Raw genomic sequence first — 21,863 nt, forward strand, 5'->3', positions numbered from 1 at the left:
GAGGCTTGTAGGAAAATTAAAAAACTTAATCTTTCGTTCTTACCATGCCTTCATCCTAAAATATCCTACTTTGAGGGCAGTAAGTTCCAGTATAGCTAAAATTGGGCATTAGAATAAAATTTAAGTGGCATCCTGTAGCTATATATATCCAAGTATGTCATATAAATGAAATATTAGACCACATTATCTGAGGTGCACCAACATGTTCAGACAGCCACACTGTTGGATTGTGAAGGCCTAATTCCTCTGAATATTATTTTCGTTAGGGATATCTGCAGTGAAAACATATTTTACAGTTTTCTGTTGTGGATACACCGTAGAAATGTTTCTTTCCATTCATATGTGCCAGAGTGCTGCTTTCTCCTTTCCACCATCAGGTTACTCCTCTGTGTTATGTTCATTAAAAAGTAATGTCAAAATGGAAAGTGGAATGGGATGTAATCCCTGTGCATGTATGTGTCTATGTATGTGCACATATACATAAAATCTTTTCTTAAATACTCCAGCCAGCCCTTTTAGGAGTGAGGATGAATGGTTTTTAGAGTACCTTAGAGTTACCAATCCTTTCCTAGTAATGTCCTCTTTTTTTTCTTCAGCTTGTAAATTTTCCTCCCCATGTCCAAATACAAAGATCTTTGAATGTGTGCTACATCTCTGCCCAAGGGTATTTTGGTTTTCCATTCTTCTCTGGAGCAAATAAATGTGTGGAGCAGTATATCTTAATAGTGACTTTAATGAAACATTTTCCTTGGTGCAGGAAAGGACACTGATTCAAGTTTGCACACCTTTCTGTCAAGATGGCCTATAGGTTTTTTGTCATACTTGCTCTTTTACTCTCTATAAAAAAGTGCAAATGATCCTATCATACATACTCTGGGTCATACAGTCATCTGTTCAAGTACAGTGCTGTTCTCATATCTGATCGTTAGTAACAGCACAAGCACCCTATTTCATTTTTGGAGGGTGATAGATTTTATTTATTTCAAGCATGATTCTTGCCTGCTTCAGGTAAAGTAATACAGAGCACTGTAGAAAAACTGTGAATCCACACAAACCAAGCAGGTTCTGAAACACTTTAGAGCACATCAAGCAATGCAGAAACTGATGCTGGCATTTCACGGGGCTTCAGTCTCTTTTCCAGGGTAGAAGTGAGCCCAAACTCCATTTGGTGCAGAATACACCACATTCAAATGGCTCTGTTGTAAAGAGAACAAGTGATAGCTGTGGGATCCTGGGGACACTTCAGTTTGAGTAATAAAACGTTCTGCTGACACATTTCTTTCTGCAATCCACTTAGATGAGACATATGTGCTTCCCTAAAGAGTCTGTAAGTTCCACTGCTAGAAATGGCTGAGATGTTTCTTTACATACATATTTTGCAAATATGTTTGGGAAATTCTTTAGAGACGTCTTCAAAATTACTGATGCTGGGAAAGCATATATAGCAAGAAGTAATGGTTGTTGGCTGTGTTATATGTGTGGTATATTTTGGGTTTTATATTTTTTATTTTTCCTAAATTACATTAGGCAAAGGACTCCGGTAAGCCTCAGCAGGTTTCCCACACCTACATTCAGGTGAGGGTTATTGAAGAGAGCATTCACAAACCTACTGCCATTCCACTGGAGATTTTCATTGTCACCATGGAAGATGATTTTCCTGGGGGAGTCATTGGGAAAATTCATGCCACAGATCAGGATGTGTACGATGTCCTCACGTATACGCTAAAATCAGAACAGAAAAGTTTGTTCAAGGTCAACAGCCATGATGGGAAGATCATTGCCCTTGGAGGGCTTGATAATGGCAAGTATGTCCTGAATGTCTCTGTCAGTGATGGCCGCTTCCAGGTACTCATCGATGTTGTGGTCCATGTTGAGCAATTGCTACAAGAAATGCTGCAGAACACAGTCACCATCCGTTTTGAGAACGTTTCCCCAGAAGATTTTGTGGGCCTTCACATGCACGGGTTCAGGCGTACCTTGCGAAATGCTGTGCTCTCCCAAAAACAAGACAGCCTGCACATCATCAGTATTCAGCCAGTGGCAGGCAGCAATCAGCTTGACATGCTGTTTGCAGTTCAGATGCACAACAGTGGTTTCTATAAGCCTGCCTATTTGATTCAGAAGCTTACCAATGCAAGGAGACACTTGGAAAATGTGATTCGTATTTCTGCCATCTTGGAGAAGAATTGCTCTGGACTGGATTGTCAGGAACAACACTGTGAGCAAAGTCTATCTATTGATTCGCACTCCCTGATGACCTATAGCACGGCACGAATTAGTTTTGTGTGCCCCCGCTTTTACAGGAATGTGCGCTGCATGTGCAATGGTGAGTACCGCTCCGTCTTCCCCTCCCATCTTTACACATTATGGGATAGGATCGGTTTTATTCCTCTGATGCAGATGAGAAGAGGCATTTTAATTCAGTCCGTTAAAGTGCGACTGGCTGATGTATTGTGGGAATTGATTTCTCAGGCTCAAGAAGAATTGTTCGTGTTTACTGATGTAAATGGAGGTTGATGAACTTTGGCCTTGTACGACAAAGACTGCTTTCCTGGAGGCTCCGTAATCAGAGCCATCAGCCAGCATCCAGGGGAGGGTGAGAAAGGGGAGAGGAAGGGAGAGGAGAGGGACAGCTGTGGTTTCCCACCCTCTCAGTGTCACCACTGGTATAAACCTGGAGTGTGACTGTAGCAGAACAGCTGTGCCCACTGCAGTGCACCAGCAGTCTCCAAGGAAAAGGACCCCTGCCCTAAGCAGTGCAGGTGGAAAGGCCTTTTCCAGTCGCATTTTTGTGAAGAAGCATGGAAACCAATGAAGTATTTTATTAAATAACTGCAAGCAAGCACTATTCCTGACCTTTAATGCTACAGTAGGTGACAGGGTGGGTTTTTGGTTGGGTTTCAGGCTGCTACACATTTTGGCAGAGATTTCACATGGGCATATATAACAAATAGACTCGAGAGCCAATCTTCCTTGCGATTCTGCACTTGGAGTATAAAACCTCAGGCAGTTATAATAATAGTTCTCTTTCTTTTGTTTGCCAGGCTATTTGCTCCTTATTCCACCTCATTTAAGGGCAGAGAAAAAAGCTGCTCTAAAATCAATACATCTAAGTCTCCCTCATCTTAAGCACACATGCACACATACACACACAGAGCAGTACAAGAATTCAGCAGCCATGTGTCTCAGTAACCTTTGTTTCTGCAGTAGTCAGCAGGGCTTCGCGTCTTACCATTACTTCAGTGGGGATGAAAATAGGCATAAATTGCATAAAACTTAACCAGAAATCATTCTTTCCTGCGGCACATGAATAATAATGCCATAGAAGTTCAGTTCTTTTAAAATATCAGAATTCTGTATCTGAGGTATTTTCATGTATGTTCAAGAGCAGACTATCTGGCCATTTTTTAAATAATAGCGTTATAAGTTTCAAACAGATGTACCTATTATAAAAATAATTGCAGTTTTGTTACACATGAAAGGATCTAAAACAAAGGATTTTTCACAGGTTTAAGAGGGACAATGCTGCAATATCCTGAAGATGAGTCCAGGAGCTAGTGCAGGAGAACTGTCTACAAAACACTTTTATATTCTTTAAGTCATAGCTTTGTCTCATTTCTGTACTAGGAAATCACAAATCCTCATCTCCAGGGGATAGTGATAGACAAACTTTTCACTGTTTATGATTTCATTTCACTACTTATTAAAGTCAATAATAATGTATTATTCCCTTGAGATACTAATAGTAAGTGGATCTGCTTCATAATGCCTCAGCTTAGCTCCTGAAAAAGGACCTTGCAATGCAGTACAGTTCTGATCCAGCAGCTCTTTCCCTTTTCCTCCCTGCACAGCAAGTTTGCACTGGAAGCACAAAAATTCAACTGGGACAGTGATTTCCAAATTCTTCTGTCATGTCAATCCTCAAAATGCGTGCCAGAAAGGCAGTGTGGTTTTGCAGACCATCTGTGGTCCCTAGCCTCTGGACCATTTATTGCCTTGAAGATTTCTGTATGGGAACATAGAATCATAGAATTGTTAATTGTTAGTGGGAAAAGACCCTAAAGATCATTGAGTCCAACTGCTAACCTATCACTGCCAAGTCCACCACTAAACCATACCCTCAAGCACCACATCTACCCTTCTTTTCAATACCTCCACGGATGGAGACTCCACCACCTCCCTGGGCAGCCTCTTCCAATGCCTGACAACCCTTTCGTCTGAATATCCAACCTAAACTTCCCCTGATACAGCTTGAAGCCATTTCCTCTCGTTCTATTGCTAGTAACCTGGGAGAAGAGACCAACCCCCACCTCACTACAGCCTCCTTTCAGGTAGTTGTAGAGAGCGATGAGGTCTCCTCTCAGCCTCCTCTTCTCCAGGCTAAACAACCCCAGCTCCCTCAGCTGCTCCTCATAAGACTTGTTCTCCAGACCCTTCCCCAGCTTCGTTGCCCTTCTCTGGACACGCTCCAGCACCTCCATGTCCTTCTTGTAGTGAGGGGCCCAAAACTGAACACAGGATTCGAGGTGTGGCCTCACCAGTGCCGAGTACAGGGGCACAATCACCTCCCTGCTCCTGCTGGCCACACTATTCCTGATACAAGCCAGGATGCCGTTGGCCTTCTTGGCCACCTGAGCACACTGCTGGCTCAAGTTCAGGCGAACATGAGCAATAGGCAGCTTGTCCTGGTCCAGCTGGAAAGTTGGGTGGGTTCCTACAGCTCCCGTTTGAGCCACTGTGTGCGGATTTCCCATGGGTGATCCACAAGCCTTGGGGTGGGGTTGTGCATGTCCAGACCACCATCTGTAAGTGTCCAGAGCTGCTGATTTAAGTATAGATACCAGAGAGGTGAAAGCCTTGGTGTCTGTTACTTGCACAGAGATAAGAGATCTTGGTGGGAAGTAAAAAAATCCATGCTTTGCCCTTCTCCACATCAGTTAATGCTACAGCCTTTTCTACTGTTTTTAATTAAAGGAGCCACAAGTATTTAGGTAAATAGACACACACTGTGCTTTATCACACAGGATGTCAACAGACTTCTGAGGGTATATTAGTTAGAGAATGTATGTATAGTTCTGCTTTCATGAAGGCGAAAGACTAGACCCAGTAAAAGAGAAAAACGCAAATACTTCCTTGATCAGTAGTTCTTGTACATGCACATAAATGCAGCAAGTCAGGAAAAAGCACAAAATACCAGAGTAATTTTTTTTTTTTTGCTTTTTTAACAAGACAGCATTAGCAAGATATTATCAGTATAATAAAAATATTATACTTCCTTTGTTACTAGGGTAGTTTCATGATCCAGTCCAGTAAATATTAATAGCTTGAATTATGACAAAGCCATTAAAGTATTGCATATGTTTCCAGATATCTGATTCAATTATGACCTAGAAAGCTTGAGTTTGAACTAATTCACTCGTTCTTGAAATATGTATCATACTTGGAGTGTTTTTCCCACTGGCAGATGTCACAGATATGCACAATTTATGCATGCCAGCTGTGCATAACTTACCTAGATTACCTTTGTGAGAAAACGGGGTTATCTAACATGAAAATGCACAGAGACTGTAAAGCAGGCAGTGGGTGAACATCGGAGCTTTAGGAGCTCAGTTCGGGAAGGATAAATTCGAAAGTTCAGGTGCATCAATCTAAGCCTTTAAAATCAATAAAATTGAACTAAAGAGTTTCCAATAACAGACTGTCTCCTTAGACTTCTGGCTCATCTGCTTGTGTTTGTATGAAAAATATTGTAACAAGCTGGGGTTTGTTTCAGTGTGACTATAGGGGCTATGCATTGCCAGTCTCCCATCACATGACGTGAGGTATGCAAACATCTGTCAGTGCTTGTGGGAAATAAAGATAGGAGGACCAGAATAAATATGTTCATGTAAAGTAGTTCTCATGACATTCTCATTTTTCAGAAGCAAAAATCTATTCTGTATTTTTATTTTTTCATGATACAAAGTAATTCTTTTGTCTTGAGACAAAGACATAGAGAAGAAGCAGATTTTGTTGGGACTACTTTGCTATAGAGTTGTTCTGCGTTATAATCTTACAAAAGTGAGGTTACATTAATATGTTTATGGGAGAAGGCTGGATTGAAATAATCTTGACAAATGTGGGTATATGTCTACATCTGAGCCGGTCACTCCAGGCCCCATCTGCAGACAGTGGAAAGAATAAGGTATTTTTAATGATGTGATACATCTCTCCCTAGATGTCTAAAATCAGTCGGATGAATCATGCCCTAAAGTTAGATGAGATGAATTCCATTTCAAGTGTTTAATACGGTTCTGGCTTAATAGTTTGAAAGACTTTTTCTAATAGACCTAGAAGTATTCAGCAAAAGTGCAGACACTCACATCAACATTATTTAATCAAGTGAATAGCAGTCTTGGACCACTTTCTCATGAAACCAGGCAATTCAGATTTTATGGAGCCACTTCTAGCATCTGTGAATGCTCTGGCAAAAAGAAATCACAGACTGTGATGATCTGCTATTAATACAGGACCTAATCTTCAGAGGTGGTCTGTGTCCTCAGCTCCACAGAGCATACACTGCCTCTTAAAGAGTCCTGGGTGTTTTGCAGGATCGGGCGTCAGGAACCCAATTCCTATGTGTACAACACCACTTTTCCCATTTTCAGGAAGCACACACATACTAATGAGCCTCGAGTTGTCCTGGCAAGGTAGCCAGGAAGACTGAAGAAGAAGGTGTCCTGCCTCTGCTTGGGAACAAAGATCTTCAGATAAATTTGGTAGATTTGATTTAACTGTAGTCCTTTTAACATTGCATTTGTGTAAGGACAGATGTTTCTCCCTGTGAATATCCCCCGTGTTAAGGCCCCGTGTATAAAATGTGGGAGACCTGAAGTGTCAAATGGGGACATGACTGTAGAATTGGGGTGAGTGGGAATTGTTATCTGTCACTTAAGGGGTCTTAAGGGAAGCTGTGATCAAGAAGTGGGTGGAAGAGGTCAAATGTCTCAGTTCACCTAAAACTGGGAGACAATCTGATTCACTAGGACTTACTGTGTGCCACAAAGCTCTCCAGGGGCACTTGAGCTAGCTGAAACTCATGGCTGAATTGTGCAAAACCAAGTCGGTGGTATGTGCACTTCTATGTGTATCGTAATCATGCTTACAATACCTGGTCACTGTGCTCCAAAAATAAAAACGAATTGCAGCTCATGAGTTGACTGTCTTCCCTCCTCACTAAACTAATTATTAGACTGTTTAAAAGTAACAGTTTGGAGCTTTGCTTTATATGCTTTCTGGGACTCTGGCCTTCAGGAGTCACCTTTCAAGCTTTCTTCTGAAAGCAAGAGAAACATAGTCTTTTTTTTTAATATTCATACAGATTCAGGAGAATGGGCTTACAGAAAAACACCAAATATCTCAAGGCTCAAGTTAAAATTGCTGAAGCACTCAATTTTCAAAATATATTTACATTCTTAGAAGTGATCTTTCTTTGGATGGACAGGAATTAAATAAACATCTCATTCTGCAATGGAAGAGTATTTTCTTCCTCAGTATACTAGTAGGGAGATTGTAATACTTTTACCTTCTTTTAGATAATTAAACTGAAGATGATCTGTCAAAATTAAGTGGGTCTGTTCCACTTCATCCTGCCATGCACTGGTTGACGCTAGCTCATGTGTCTCTGTGATACCTTGTAGAGAGCAGCTTTATTAATACTAATGTGAGTTTCAAGGGAATGCTGTGGATTGACTGGACGTGCCTCCAGAAAAAAAAAGATCAATTCAAATCCATATTTCTTGAATCTGTTATTGGATGGTAAATAGACTGTTCTTTGGAGTGGAAATGCAACATTAGAATAATTTTATTTAAACTCAGGCTGTAAATCTTTGATGTGGACAACATAACCTTGAACGATTTCACAATTTTGCTCCACATAGTTGTGAAATCAGCCTGAAAATGTGTGTTAGCTAGGGCAATGCAATAATGCAGATTTGTAGCTTATGTACTTACAGCCATACAGACAGGCATAGAGCATTTCTTCTCCCAAGTCTGAATATTTTAAAACTTTTGTGACACCTATGAAATCCTGCTGCAGCAAGATGAATAAAAAGTTGATTTGCTTGTAGCCTACCAGAAGAACTATTCTTGGCCTGCCAGGATAAGCAGTTCTTTAGTGTATCTCCACAGTTGCACTAAATACGTTAGATCCTTTCCACATATATTTTGAATATGGAGTTTGAATCAGCTAAAGAAACTGGCAGAGATGGATTAACAAAGTAAGCTATTACTTTATTGCTTCATGTCAAAGATGCAGTCACGGGTTAGGGGATGTGAAAATTTGCAGAGCCGCATTTGGAAATCTCAATGCCCCCTTCTGCTGCACACTGACAAGCTGTGGGGCTTTTGTCCAAACGACTTGTCTGTCAGCCACACAGGGGCTCACTTGAGTTACAGCCTCACAAAAAGTTTAAGTGTGTTCAGAGAAGAGATATACTCTACGTACAGCAGAATGCTGTGTACTTGTCACATAAGAATGAATTAAAATAGCTGAAAGGACCAAGTAGAAAATACAGGGAAGCCTATAGAATATTTAACCACCTGTTATAATTTCAGAAATAATTGTTACGTTCCATTGAATTCCAAAGAATGTGGGGCTTTTTCATAAAAAAACCCACAACCTATAGAAAACATCATATTCCCCATTAAATTCTGCAGACCTTACCTTTAAATAGGATATAGTTCTGCAGTGCATAACACTGTTAAATGACATTTGTTTCTTGATTCTATAAGACTTAAAGGGTGACTGTATATTGCAGCTGTTATTCTTGCTAATGTTACCTACTAAAGTGATTAATAAAGATTGCCATGCATCATTTTCTAACAGTGCTACAGGCAGTACTGTAAATAGTTTGCCACGTAGACCTCTCAAACAAATGTTTGACAAAGGAGGGGAGGACGTTAAAGATTAAATTGACTGTGCTGTACATCAAGCAAGACATTTACAGTCATTGCCATATTTGTAGTCAGCCCATGTCCACTTTGAAACCTACAGCAGTAATTTTTCTTTTTCAAGAAAATACATACAGTGCCAGGTAGTTTCAGCTATGCTTACTGTGAGGAGCCCTGCTTGGCTTGTACTAAAGTAAGAGAGCAATAAGATTCTCTCTTTCCTTACTTCCAGAGATATACTCTATGACAGGTTGATTTCTTCCTTTGTAAGTTGTAAATAAAATACATATGCTCAAAAAATAAAATAGTTTTTGAATATGATAAGAGTCTTGCCATAAACAAGAACTGCCAATATTCAGAAAGGGATAGGTAGGAAGGTGCTGACTTTTTATTGTTAAAATCATCACCTGCATGTATTAAGTAAATGAATTTGATAAGCGAAACAAGAGATGCTTGTCCGTTGCCAGCAACTGGCTCTGCCTCTCTTCAAGCTCTGGCAGCAGAATAGAAGCAAGGGCAGAAGTACATTTTTCCTGCACTGAAAGGCTACTTTCAGAGCAGCCACACACAGACATCCAAAGGTAGAAACTGACCCTGCATCTACCTAGTTCCTTACTGCAACCAAGAAAAGGCGAACTGTTGCGGAAGTTTTATATTCCTGAGAATTCATATATTAAGCAGCAATAGTTGTATCATATTTTGCATTATCATAGTCAGTGTTTGCAAATCTTTGAAGATTGGGCAATCAAAACAGATTTATTCAGACACTTTTAGAAATCATATAGAAGTTTTAACCAAACCGTGTGGAATGCAAGAAGTTCCTCTGACATTGACAGACTTTAAAGTAAGCCCTTGACATGCTCAGCTTGATAGATGTTAAGAATTTAGGAGGGTTTGAAGAACTGTAATTGTGTTGCAGAAGTTTTTTAAGCAAATTTAAAATTCAGTATTCATCTGTCCTTTCAGATTATTTCACTTATGAAGTTAGTAGTAGTTCTAAATTCACCTGTTCTTTGGTAATATTAGATTCCATGCTAATAAAAGATTTTTAGGAAAGAATCAACACTACGATTCAAAATAATTTTCTCCAAATTATGCTCTTCCCCAAATATAAAAGGACATGGATGTTTTGCCCAATTTATAATTATAAATTGCAACTGGCTATTTAGAATATTAAGCTGCTTCTTTCTTCAATTAGGTAATGTCAAGAAATACAGTCAACTTACTTTTGATTTTCAAAATTTCTTCACTTTGAGTTCTTAGTGTCCACAGCAAGTAATCCACTTTTTTTTTTAATGTTGTTGTTGTTACTGTTGCCTGGACATATGCAGTTCCAGATGCAATGGGACTTGTGTAGTCACAACCAGAAGAAAGGAGGACAGGTTTTAGCAGCCTGGGGAAGGCACACAATAAGATGTGAGATCTCAGAAATGTCAGAAGGAACATGGGGACAGGACAAGTTTGCCTGTGCTATACAATCAGGCTGGCAGCGTGCCCTGGGCAGTATAAGGATGAAAAGTCCAGCTGTCTCTCTGTAGCCCAGGAATGGCTTTTTCTTATTTTGTCTCCTAGGGAACTCTACCTTCTTAAATTTGCTTCTCATGAGTGTGCTGGGTCAAAAGGAGTGTGTAGCTTCAAGTCATTTGTTTTCTCATATCTCTAAATCCCCTGTACAGGACGCTTTGAGAAAATGAATGGTCTGAGAATCACAACACCAAATATAAACCAGTTACTGCTCATAATAGTTGTTTTTTATATGTTGCCGTGGGGTTTAGGGCAGCCTTTGAAGAAGAACCGTAGCTGTTTTGCTACATACTTGTCCAAAGGACATCTCTTCCATTAAGCTGGTTTTTTTGGTTATTATTATTAAGCCATTCTTTGCTTGTACTGAAGTGGGAGATCAATAATTGTCTTTCATTACTCTTGTATTGCTGCAAATCATGCTTTACACTGTGTGACAGTATTTTAACTTATTGCAGGAGGACTCTGCCCAGGATCTAACGATCCCTGCCTGGAGAAGCCCTGTCCAGGGGACATGCAGTGTGTGGGGTATGAAGCTAACCGGAGACCATTCATCTGCCAGTGCCCACCAGGAAAGCTTGGCGAATGCTCAGGTGCATGTCACAGCAGCAAAGCAGGATATACTTGAACAACAAAGTGCTGCCATTCTCATTTTGTAGGTAGAGGTGCCACTGAAGTCAACAGAAGATGTACTGCTTAACCCTTCTCAGCACTGCCATCCAGCATATCTCTTTATAAGCCCAGTAAAATACTTGTCTTTATAGCTATGGATCTGTGTGAAGACCATGATACAGTTTCTGTTGGGAAATTCCCACTGATTTGGTTAAATCCCAGACCAGTAAAACGGGCTGCTGAGAGAACAGGACTTTTCCTAGAGACTGTTAGGCCAAATATTTTCCTGCCATGGGCAAAGCTCTGTTATTAACTCTTCTACTTATGATTTAGATTACCAAATTTCCAGTCTTTATTAATGAGAACACTACACCACCCCAAGAAGAAAGTTTGAGGACTTTTGTTAGTTCTTTGCAGCTGTGGTGTTCCCTGGGATACAAAGAGTTTTGTAGAAAACCTGTGAAGTGAAGCTTTCCATTGACTTCAGTGACTCCAGGGCTGCACGACAAAGGATATGTGCTATTTCCCTGATAAAAACACAGCACATGCTGAGCTGTATTGCTGCGTTCCTGAGCAGTGGTTGCAGGGAACTCATTGCAAGGGTTTGGCTGGCCTCTGCCCACCCATAACTCAACTGCCTGATATACAGGCATGGTTGTCTTTGACTCCCTCCAGTATGAGTGAGGCAATGTAGGGGCCTCCAGGAGTGTATAACCTTAAAAATGCTGAATACTTGGAGGAATCTCTCTTTTTTATAAGTATGGAGAAATAGAGCTTTTCTCCACCTCCTGAAAAATAATTAAAAAAAAAAACCAGTATGTTTTTGTAGTAGGTGTCAGCTTTTTTTCCCATCAAAGTTAGGTTTTATTTATTTCTTCCTAGACATCGTCATTAGCTCTATAAATTCTTTAATTAATTTGACAGTTGAGGAATTATTTAATGTGTCACTAAAAGAACATGTGTCTTCTGAAAATGGTCGTTGCAGGCCACGCTTCTCTTAGCTTTGCTGGGAATAGCTACATTAAATACCGGGTTTCTGAAAATAGCAAGAAAGAGGAATTCAAGTTGGCTCTCCGTCTGCGAACTCTGCAAAGCAATGGGATTATAATGTACACCAGAGCGAATCCCTGTATAATTCTGAAGGTAATTAAAATAACTTACCTTTTCCACAGTTGTTTTTTTGGTTATATGTTTTCTGTTGGCTCTTGTTTTGGGGGATTCTGTTCTCATTTCAGCTGTAGATTGAGAAGATGAAGTCTGATCTGTTTCATGCTAACAGGGAAAAACAACAATTTCAGCAATGGCAGCAGCAACAACAATCAAAAAAGCAGCTTGTTAGTGGTACTTTACTTGGAAAATGCTCCATTGGGTGCTATTCATTATAAGAACATTATGTGTGCCTGCATGCAGGAGGTGATCTGCACAAGATGTAAGATTTGGCCATTTACATGACTGTATAGTCAGAAAGATGCATGCTGAAATAGCTGTTCTTCCCCTCTGCCTGTGGTTAGAGGATATGCTTGCAGTGCTGTCGAGTTAATTCCAGAAACCAACTGCTTAGAACGTGTCTCAAACTGAATGTGAAAATTCCTGCACTCTTTGAATTAAGATTATTTGTTGAGAGAGGCATGGGATGGCTGGAGATTGATATCCAATCAATATTTAATTGATAAGCTCTCGGTGCATTTTCGTTCTTTGTTGGGTTTTTGTGGAAAGGCAAATATCTACTGGATGGAAAGGGAACGCTAAGCTCATTGAAGAGCCTGCATGAATGGAGGCTTGAGCCTCTAAGGTACAAAATGAAGACATTGACTTTTGTAGCTTGGCCATGTCCTATAATTCAGCAGCGGGAGAAATGGCACAGCGCCTTTTGTGTCTGTATTTGCAATCTTTAGAGTTCTTTTGGCTGAATGCTTAGGTAATGCTAGATGAGTTATTAATGGGCAACAAATAACTTTATAGCTGTTAGACTGAAATATTTCATGAGCAGGAGTACAGTCTGTCATTCACTGGGGACTCTCAGCATTGTTCAGATTTGTACAAGACAATTAAGCTCTGTTTTGAGACACGTAGAAATTTACAGTTTGAGCTTTTCAGTATACTTTTTTATTCAAAAAACCAAAACAAAACTGCAGGCTTGAAGACCTTCTTTGAAGTCTTTATCGTGGTTGCTCTTGGCATACATCAGTAGGGAACTTTTGCAATTTTTAGTTTAGAAGAATCCTTGGAAATAAACAAATGGCCCTTGTGAAAGGTGCCACTTGAAAACAATAGGAGATGATAGAGGCAGATTGAAACAGAGTTAAAAAGATGATAGGAGAGTTTGTTTTGTTAGAGTTTAGTGTATAAAACTGTCATGATTAAGGAGTCCAGCATCTCAGGTCATAGGCAACTGAGTGGAAATCTCTGGTTGAAGCTGGGAGATTTTGCCCCCAAATGGTGAAAATTCATGCTATTACAAAAAAATAAATAGAAGAGCCCATCATTGCAGTCACCTGGGTTGACTTTTTAGTGGTGGGGTAGGAATTATATGTTTTCAGTCACGGCTCCGCACAATCACCTAATCATTTTGCTTTGAAAGGTACTGGGAAGAAAAAATAATACTTGAAGGGGCAGCAACAAGGGTTGTAGCTACTCTGCTTCTATTTGAGACCAACCTTCAGGTCATGTTCTTCTTTGCTTCCTAGCTCTTAAAAAGATCTCCAGCTCTGAACCCATCTCATGTGGCACTTAATAGAGAATTTCAGACACCACTGCCACTTCAGGTGTCTGATCAGAGAGGTCCAGGGTCTTGTATGCGGTGTTATGGATGCAAGGGCTCCACTTCTCCCATGCATTGTGTAAGGAAAGACACAGAGAATCCCTTCCCAGAGCCTCATGCTTGGGTAGGGCAGGATTTGCTGTTGCAGTGGGTTAGTCCTTTTACCAAGTCTAGCTCTTAGCTTCTATAAACATAGGGCTTAAAGAAAACTAAAACATTACATTCAGCATGTTTTTTGAAGAAATGTGATCACTTAAAAGATCAGAAATTCCTAGACTTTTGTTTGTGAAGGTCATTTGGCAGAGGAATATCAGGCTAAGGTCTCCAAAAGTGCTCTATGGCAGATGAATGGCATTATGCTGAAGGGATGTAGCCATAGCAGGTCTTTCAGGGATGGCAGCTGACTCATAAACTGTACTTTGGGGACCCCTAACTGAGATGCTTTCAAGCAAGTTACCCTTAGACTTTCTAAGCATAAGTTTTTTCATTTTGTAAACCAGAGGTAAGGCCTGTTTAGTTTTGTTTATTGTGTGGTTTTTTTGTTGTTTTGTTTTTTTTTTTTTAAACCAGGTATGTATGTTGTGAGATAGGGAAGCACTCAGAAATGAGGCCATTAAGTAGATTAATTAGAGGTCTATAAATGTGAAGTTGTTATCATTTGAGCATTGCTTTCAATTAAATTAAACATGAGGCGAAGCTTTCCAAATAGAGGATAAAGGATGGGATCCTGTGCTGTTTTGAGCACTCTGGCATCACTCCAGCAAAGCACTTAATCACTTGCTTAACTTCCTGTATTTGAAGGCAATTGGAACTACTCACATACCTTAACTTTAAGCATGTACTTAAGTATCAACCAGATTAGCACCAACACTGAGCTCCAAAAAAAGGCAGAGGTGGAAGAAATTTAGACCAACCACATAGTACAAGCACATGGGAGAACAGGGAGAAAACACCACCACTGCTGAGGCATATAGTGGCATTGATTTTTTTTTTTTGAAGCAAGTCTCCCCCATTGCAGTCTATTTAAAAATTAATGCTGCAATATGGTTTTCAGTGTTTAAATGACCAGCTTAATTTTGGGAGCTCATACATTTGTGATAACTCCAGGGATGGAAATATTTCATAATCATATCACGGTGTCCTTCTTGGATGAATAATAAATTCCACAGAGCAAACTGCTTGTCTACTACTTTGCTGAAAGCCTACCAGCTACACTGTGTTGATACAATATAATACGGGTATTATTTATTCAGCTGTTTCTGGTAAAGCAACTCATCCATCGATTTTGAGAGGTTGGCCATTTTTTTCATTGTGTGCTCTTGCTTTTAAGACAATTGGAGCAAAATGAGATGCAGGTCAATGGTCCTTTTTTTTTCCTTTGAAAAGATTACATGTGACAAAAACAGTATTACCATTTCCTTTTTCCTCCGTAGCATCTATCTGCAAAAAGTAAGATTTAACCATTTAAAGCATTACAAGGCCATTGTAGAAGAGAATCCCATAATTTATTTCTCTTTTTACAAGGAATATAATGGAGATTCAACTTGTTTTGTGAAATTTAAAGGATTAAAAATAGGTAAAGAAAGACTTTTCCATCATGCCAGAAATATAGCTGTTAAATGGTAAAAGTCAAGCATATGTTCTTCCATCCAGGCAATTAATGTGAAACTTTGCATGGTTTAGTTAAGTGTATATTATACATTTTAATGCATTACTGCTACATGGCTTATGCTGGATAAGACTGAAGCTTGGATATGATCCCAGTTATGGCTAGAGTTGAAACGAGTAATATTTTAATTAAATATACTGTTTTACACAAACGAACCTGAAATGTAATTCAGCTAACGAAATTTTTCCCCAGATAGATTAGTAGGCAGCATGCTATGTCCATGGTGTGCGACTGCAGATGGACTGTGTGAGCCTAAGGTGGTCTCAGAAGAACGATTTGATCATTTTATTACCTATGTTGATACACAAATATGGATGTTAGCCAAACATCTTAGCCAGGGTAATATTCTAATATAATTTACAATATGTGTTTGGCTCCATTTTTCTCATTGAATGAAACTGTTGAAATGTAACAGATTGCATCAGCTTTTGGAGCCTTATCTGTTCTTTGTACTTCTTCGCCCATTTTATACAGGTGAGAAATATTGTGTCTGTAAGAGCATACATGCTTAAGTATGCATTAACCTCACTGTCCTAGTAGCTATAATGAGATATACTGAACTAAGCCCAGAAAGTTCTGAGAGGTGGAAGGTTGGTGAGAATTTTCTGCCCAGCTAGAATGAAGCATGGTCTCTCTGCTTTCATCTCGGTGCAGAGGGTCTCTGCTGATACCATGGGCTGCATTGGCAAGGCGTTGCAGAGTTTGCATCTCTCTGCTGTGTTACATCACCTAGATGGAGAAAAAAGCAGTGCCACACATTCAGTCCTGAACTGATAGTCTCAGTCAGACCAGTCATCCCGCTGAGGTTATTGTCTGAATAACTGCTGAGCCTGGAGAACAGCATTGGCCTTTCTTTGGATTTCCATACTATTTGCTTGAATGTACCTCATTTAGTAAGAAATTACCTTGAAGTTCAGATTTTCTTAGTACCAAGGTCCAGGCTATTTGAGGATTGGACAGCATCCCTGACATCACTGCAGTTACGGGCAATCACAGGAACACATGATCAAAGATTCATGGCTGAATCCTCCATGCTTAGGAGTGGAGATATTGGTTTTCCCTGTTGCACAGAGGACCCTTCTCCACCCTGCCCAGCCAGCCTGGATGCTAAATAGGCAGAACAGAAGCCCTTTGTAGCTCCTGTTCTTCCTCCTCCTCCTCGAGTCATGGGGCCATCAGGGGACAAATATTTCCTCCCTGCCCCACTACAGCAAGGCCTGTGACCATCTGATTAATGAAAGTATTTTTATGGTCCCATTGCTAGGGGTATCTGGGCATGTCACAGTCTTTAATGTATGTATCCGTAAAGCAGTGGTGTGAGGTAGGGAAATGACGTTATCCCTCTTTTGCTGATGGAGACCTGAAACTAATGACTTGCTTGAGACCCCAGAGGAAGAGTGTTCCAGAGTGTGGATTCCCATGCATATCTATCATATCTTAGGCTAGTACTGTAAGCGCAAACCATCCTTTCCATCTTTCAGTCTGGCCTAAGGTGGAGGTTACTAGTGCTTTTTTAATAAAAGGAAGGAAACAGCCTTTCAGACAATATATATTTACTGTGTATGTCAGATCATCTGCTGGTAAAAGAAATAAAACTGGATGAGAAGGATGTATAAAACATATTTTAATGGCAAATCTTCTAGATCGTCGTTTCCCGTATACAAATGGTGTAATATTTATCCCAGGTGCTCATATGTGGTGTTGTATTTATAAAGATAATTGGAAAAACATGTTCTGTGAGTAAGAGTAAGAGACATGCAGGCAGTAGGTCCTTCAGGGTGTAAGTGGTCTTAGGGGACATATATGTATATTATACACAATCAGTAGAACAGTTTCCATAGGAAAAAGCCTTTTGAATAAAAAGCAAGTTAACTGTTTATTCAATGATGGCTGTTTTTCAAAGTGTAATATGTTGGCATGTATTTTTCTCTTTGATTTGTATTCCTCTTGAGCCAGATCACACTTTCTGAGCAGCAGCTCCAAGGTTTGTGGACTGTTTTGTTGCACAAGGAGAAAAGAAACTATTACTCCATCTCTAGAGAGAAACCAGCTTAGTTTATCAGGGCATCTTGTTTACCGAGATTCCTCCTAAGCAGATGCTTTAATAGGCCAAATTTCAATCTACAGAAATAGTTTACAGCTGAGTTTTGAGTCCTGTAAGAAAAGATTTTTTTAATGAATAATGATCCAAACTTATTTTTCTATATATCCTCTAGCCTTCTTTGATTGAGCTGTAGGAGTACCAAGCAATATCCATTCCTCCATCATGTTGTATTATGATCATAGATCTCATTTCTTCTCAGTTTCATTGCATCCTACCAGTCAAGGACTTAAAAACAACCAGCTGCCCACAGCAGGGGCTAATTCTTGCTCTTCTGGCTCCTTCTACATGTGTATCCCTCTAACAACCCTCATGCCACGCAGAGTAAATAGGTAGCTGGCATTTATACGGAGCTTGTCACATGCTTAGCACCGCTACGTCCACCCTGTCCAAGCAACTGCAGAGCAGTGGAGTGGTGTGGTTTACACCCCAACTGTCCAGTGTGACTTGGCTTGAGGTTACAGCCCAGTTCAAATTCAGCCAGTCAAAAGACTGGGTCTGGAAAGAAGAAAGTCCAGAGATCATCAGAACTCAATATTTTACCTTTAGCTTTCCTCCAGGTAGTTTTGTGAACCTCCAAAGACAATAAAATGCTGATAATGACATGACAGCAGAGTCCGCCACTGTAGATTAACAGTGTCTCATTTACCTTCAAACCACATCAGAGAGTATGGCAGGGAAGAGTTTGAGCACCAGTTCAGACACATGCCAAAGGATGTCTCTAACTAACACAGTATTAAATGCCAGAAACGTCAAAAAATGTCCAAAGAGAGATGGTCACAATGTAGCATCCTCACATCTGCATTAGCCATGCCAGTTTCGCAGGCCACAAAAGCTCGGGGCGGGGTTCTTGCATTGACAGCTATGGCAACTCTCCTCTGCCGGAGAAGTAGAGTTCTGTTACGGATAAACCAGTGAGAGTACACTGTGTGCTGCAGGGAAGGATGAAAAAGGACACAGCACCTGAACTTTTCAGGGGGATAAATGATGGGACAGAACTGTCTTGAGATGGGATTTGCAGAAATAAATACTTCCTAGAGCATGACATAAAGGTAAAATAATTGCAAGAGCTTTCAGAGAGCTTGAATACCATTAATGTGTCATAAGAAATTATTTCGAGCCTTGTCAGCCATTTTAAACGTATCTGCCATCTGTTAGGGAAACCTAAAATCTTTGGGTAAGCTGCTAATCAGGAAAGCAGCGCTTCATACTTATTCCCTCACTCTGCACTTTGCCTGCCCCAGCAGGTTAGCACAGATTTTCCCTTTATGAGGACTTCAGATGGGTGAGGGACAGGAGGGAGAGTAAGAAATACTAAGAATCCCTCTAAAGCCATGAAACTAGCATAAATATGAGGAAAGAAAGAAAAGTAAGAGCCATCGTATGTCATCTGTGAGGTATACTCAAGGCAGGTAGTGTAACATCCTTGGAAAATAACTGACTTCTGGTCACCCAGAATCTTACTGTTGTACTTAGAGAAACTGAACTTACAACACCAAGGGACAAATCCACGCCTCGCTGAGATGCTCCAAAAGGTTACAGAGGCACAGGACGTGTGCAGGAGCAGAGCGCCTAACATCCCCAGCTGCAAGCAGTGGCCACAAGCCTCTCTCAAACACTCAGAGGTAGTCCTTTGCCCTGACTGCCCTTTTGGTACCGTCAGCCACCGGGAGCAGGATTGCAGCACATGGGTGGATGGCAGGGCTTACTCAGAAAGACGTGTCTGCTCAGCAGCAGAGCCAAGAGCAGAACATGGGTCCTCCAGTCCATGCCCTGTTCAGCAAGGTGTATCATTATCCTAGTCCTCACCTGTGTTCTGCATCTATATTTTTTTCTATATTTTCAGTTTGCTTGCAGTAACTGGCTTTGGGTAAATTCTGAGTAAGTTGATATTTATCACCTTTTTTTTTCTGATGATGATAAAGGCACAGCTTTTTGCTGTTTGAGTGTCATGTATGAGAGCAGGTTTAACACTGTATAGACACTGTCTAGAAGTCCTGTGTTTCCAGATTCTCCGTGAAAGTGTATTATGAGACCGCTGAGTACATGAAGTGCTTTGATTTCTGTTTTCCTCCTGCAGATTGTCGATGGCAAACTGTGGTTCCAGTTGGACTGCGGAAGTGGCCCAGGAATCCTGGGAATTTCTGGCAGGGCCGTTAATGATGGAAACTGGCATTCGGTTTTCCTGGAGCTGAATCGCAATTTCACGAGCTTGTCCCTGGACGACAGCTATGTGGAGCGCCGCAAAGCGCCCCTCTATTTCCAGACTCTCAGCACAGACAGCTCTGTCTACTTCGGTGCCCAGGTCCAAGTGGATAACGTCCGCAGCCTGACCGACAAGAGAACAACGCAGGTCTTGAGTGGCTTTCAGGGCTGCCTGGATTCAGTTGTCCTAAATAACAACGAACTGCCTCTCCAAAACAAGCGCAGCAGCTTTGCAGAAGTAGTTGGCCTGACCGAATTAAAGCTTGGCTGCGTTCTCTACCCTGATGCCTGCGAGAGGCATCCCTGCCAGAACGGCGGCACCTGTACCAGCGTGCCATCTGGTGGTAAATATTTTGCATTACTTTATGGGCTTCCCCCCTCCCCATTTTCCTCTATAATTTATTGCCAGAGATGGTTTTATGCAGCAACATGCTTGAAAAATCTCATGAACTCTATAAAACTCTGATAGGTATTGCAAATTGTATAAAAGCTGTTTGCTCTATAAATAACAGTGAAATGGTGCCCCTTCTCATTGCATTAGTGTTCCAGGAGGAAATTGATTTATTGGCTGTTAGGATAATCCTATTTCTATAGAAACCAATAGAATTACAATTACTGTAATGCTCAGCTGGATTTTTCAGGATCCATTTACAGCATCGAAGGCTGTACACAAAGATGGTGATTTCAGATGTCCATCACAGATGCAACAGCACTGTTGCCTTTCTCTGTTTCTGAAGCTGTCACAAATAATTATTGAGCTGTCCACAAACACCTTGGTCCTTTTTTAAGTGAGTAATTTGATTACATGTCTGCACAGAAAACAGCAAGGCTGCCCTATTATAAAACACCCCGAAGTGTATTTTACAGCTTCCGCGGAGGCCTGAGTGCTTCAAGGTCTAAGTAATATCCAAAGTTTATAGGCCATTGATTTAAACTGTGCTTCTGCTGGAGTTTTGTATCCAGTGGTTGTACGGTGGTTTGTGTGATTTGGTGCCAGTGACTTCCTACCCAGTACTGTAGTGCACAAGTTACCAGACCATAAGAACAGTCAACATCTTAGCAGGAAAAAAGCAAATGGCATACATGTAGGAACTTTCCTCGGGCTATTCTTTCTCTGCAGTCTACGGGTCTCCCTTCCAGTTCCCCATATTGTATTAGCAGCAGCATTTCTCATCTTTTCTGCCAGACTAAAACTTCCTCTGAAAAGGACGATGCTCAACAGAGAGGTCTTCTGCAAGTTCAGAGCTTTCCATCCACTTATGTTCAGTGGTTTTGGTCATGGTTCCCTAGGGAAGTTCCCACTAAACTCATTTTTTATGGACCATTTAACCACTCTCCAGGGCTTTCTGCTTGGAAATTTCCCTTTCACCTGTAATTGTTATTTATGTTTTTCATTGTTTTAAGCCTTGTTCTCATACTGCCTTTCTGATCACCCTCCCCCAAGTAGATTTTTCTAAACTTCAGGAACTTTAGAACAGTTTCGTTTTCAAGGCTTTAGCTGGCTCTCAGACGGAAGTTTCTCATCTGGATAACCCGCCCTTATAGAGTAAGCCCTGACAATGTGGGTTTTCTGGTGCTGAGATATCTCAGCTAGCACCTCCTCTGGATCCTTGGCTTTGATTCAGCCACCTTTTCTCCTGTGCCAGGGCAAAGGGTGGTCAGGGGTGCTGTCGGCTTTGCTGTTGGTGGAAGGAGATGGGAGGACAGTCGGGAGGAATGAAGTGTAGTGCTGGCAAGCCAGGATGTGATGTGCAGCATGAGGACAAACACTCCTTGTCTGTGTCATTAAGGGTCTTTACTTACCAAGGGAAGGAAAGAAAAGGAGTGCTGCACAAGGGCAAAAGAAAATCATTCTGAGGCAGACGAATGCTGCAGCCACTGAGAGAACTGCTAAGCAAGATTATTTAAATCCCTAGGAAATACTGCTGTAATATGTACATGGACGTAACATGGCTTTGATTCAGACTCCATACTTAATAAATGAGGTTAACCATTTGCCAAGCTAACATCCTAGCAAGCACGACAACAGCTCCTTCTATTGATTTTATTTGAGTCTATTTACA

The 21,863-nt window shown here is 40.8% G+C and overlaps 1 protein-coding gene across 1 annotated transcript in view; it reads left to right on the forward strand.

Moving 5' to 3' along the window:
• The window catches only part of FAT3 (FAT atypical cadherin 3), a 362,856-nt gene that overhangs the window by 315,601 nt on the left and 25,392 nt on the right, over positions 1–21,863 (forward strand). Inside the window, exons 19-22 of the mRNA XM_075081104.1 lie at positions 1,528–2,326; positions 10,911–11,045; positions 12,050–12,207; positions 19,676–20,144. Coding sequence (XP_074937205.1) covers positions 1,528–2,326; positions 10,911–11,045; positions 12,050–12,207; positions 19,676–20,144 — 1,561 coding nt within the window. The remainder of the gene's footprint in view (positions 1–1,527; positions 2,327–10,910; positions 11,046–12,049; positions 12,208–19,675; positions 20,145–21,863) is intronic.

The sequence above is a fragment of the Phalacrocorax aristotelis genome, chromosome 1, assembly GCF_949628215.1.
Source record: "Phalacrocorax aristotelis chromosome 1, bGulAri2.1, whole genome shotgun sequence".
In the NCBI taxonomy this organism is placed as follows: Eukaryota; Metazoa; Chordata; class Aves; order Suliformes; family Phalacrocoracidae; genus Phalacrocorax; species Phalacrocorax aristotelis.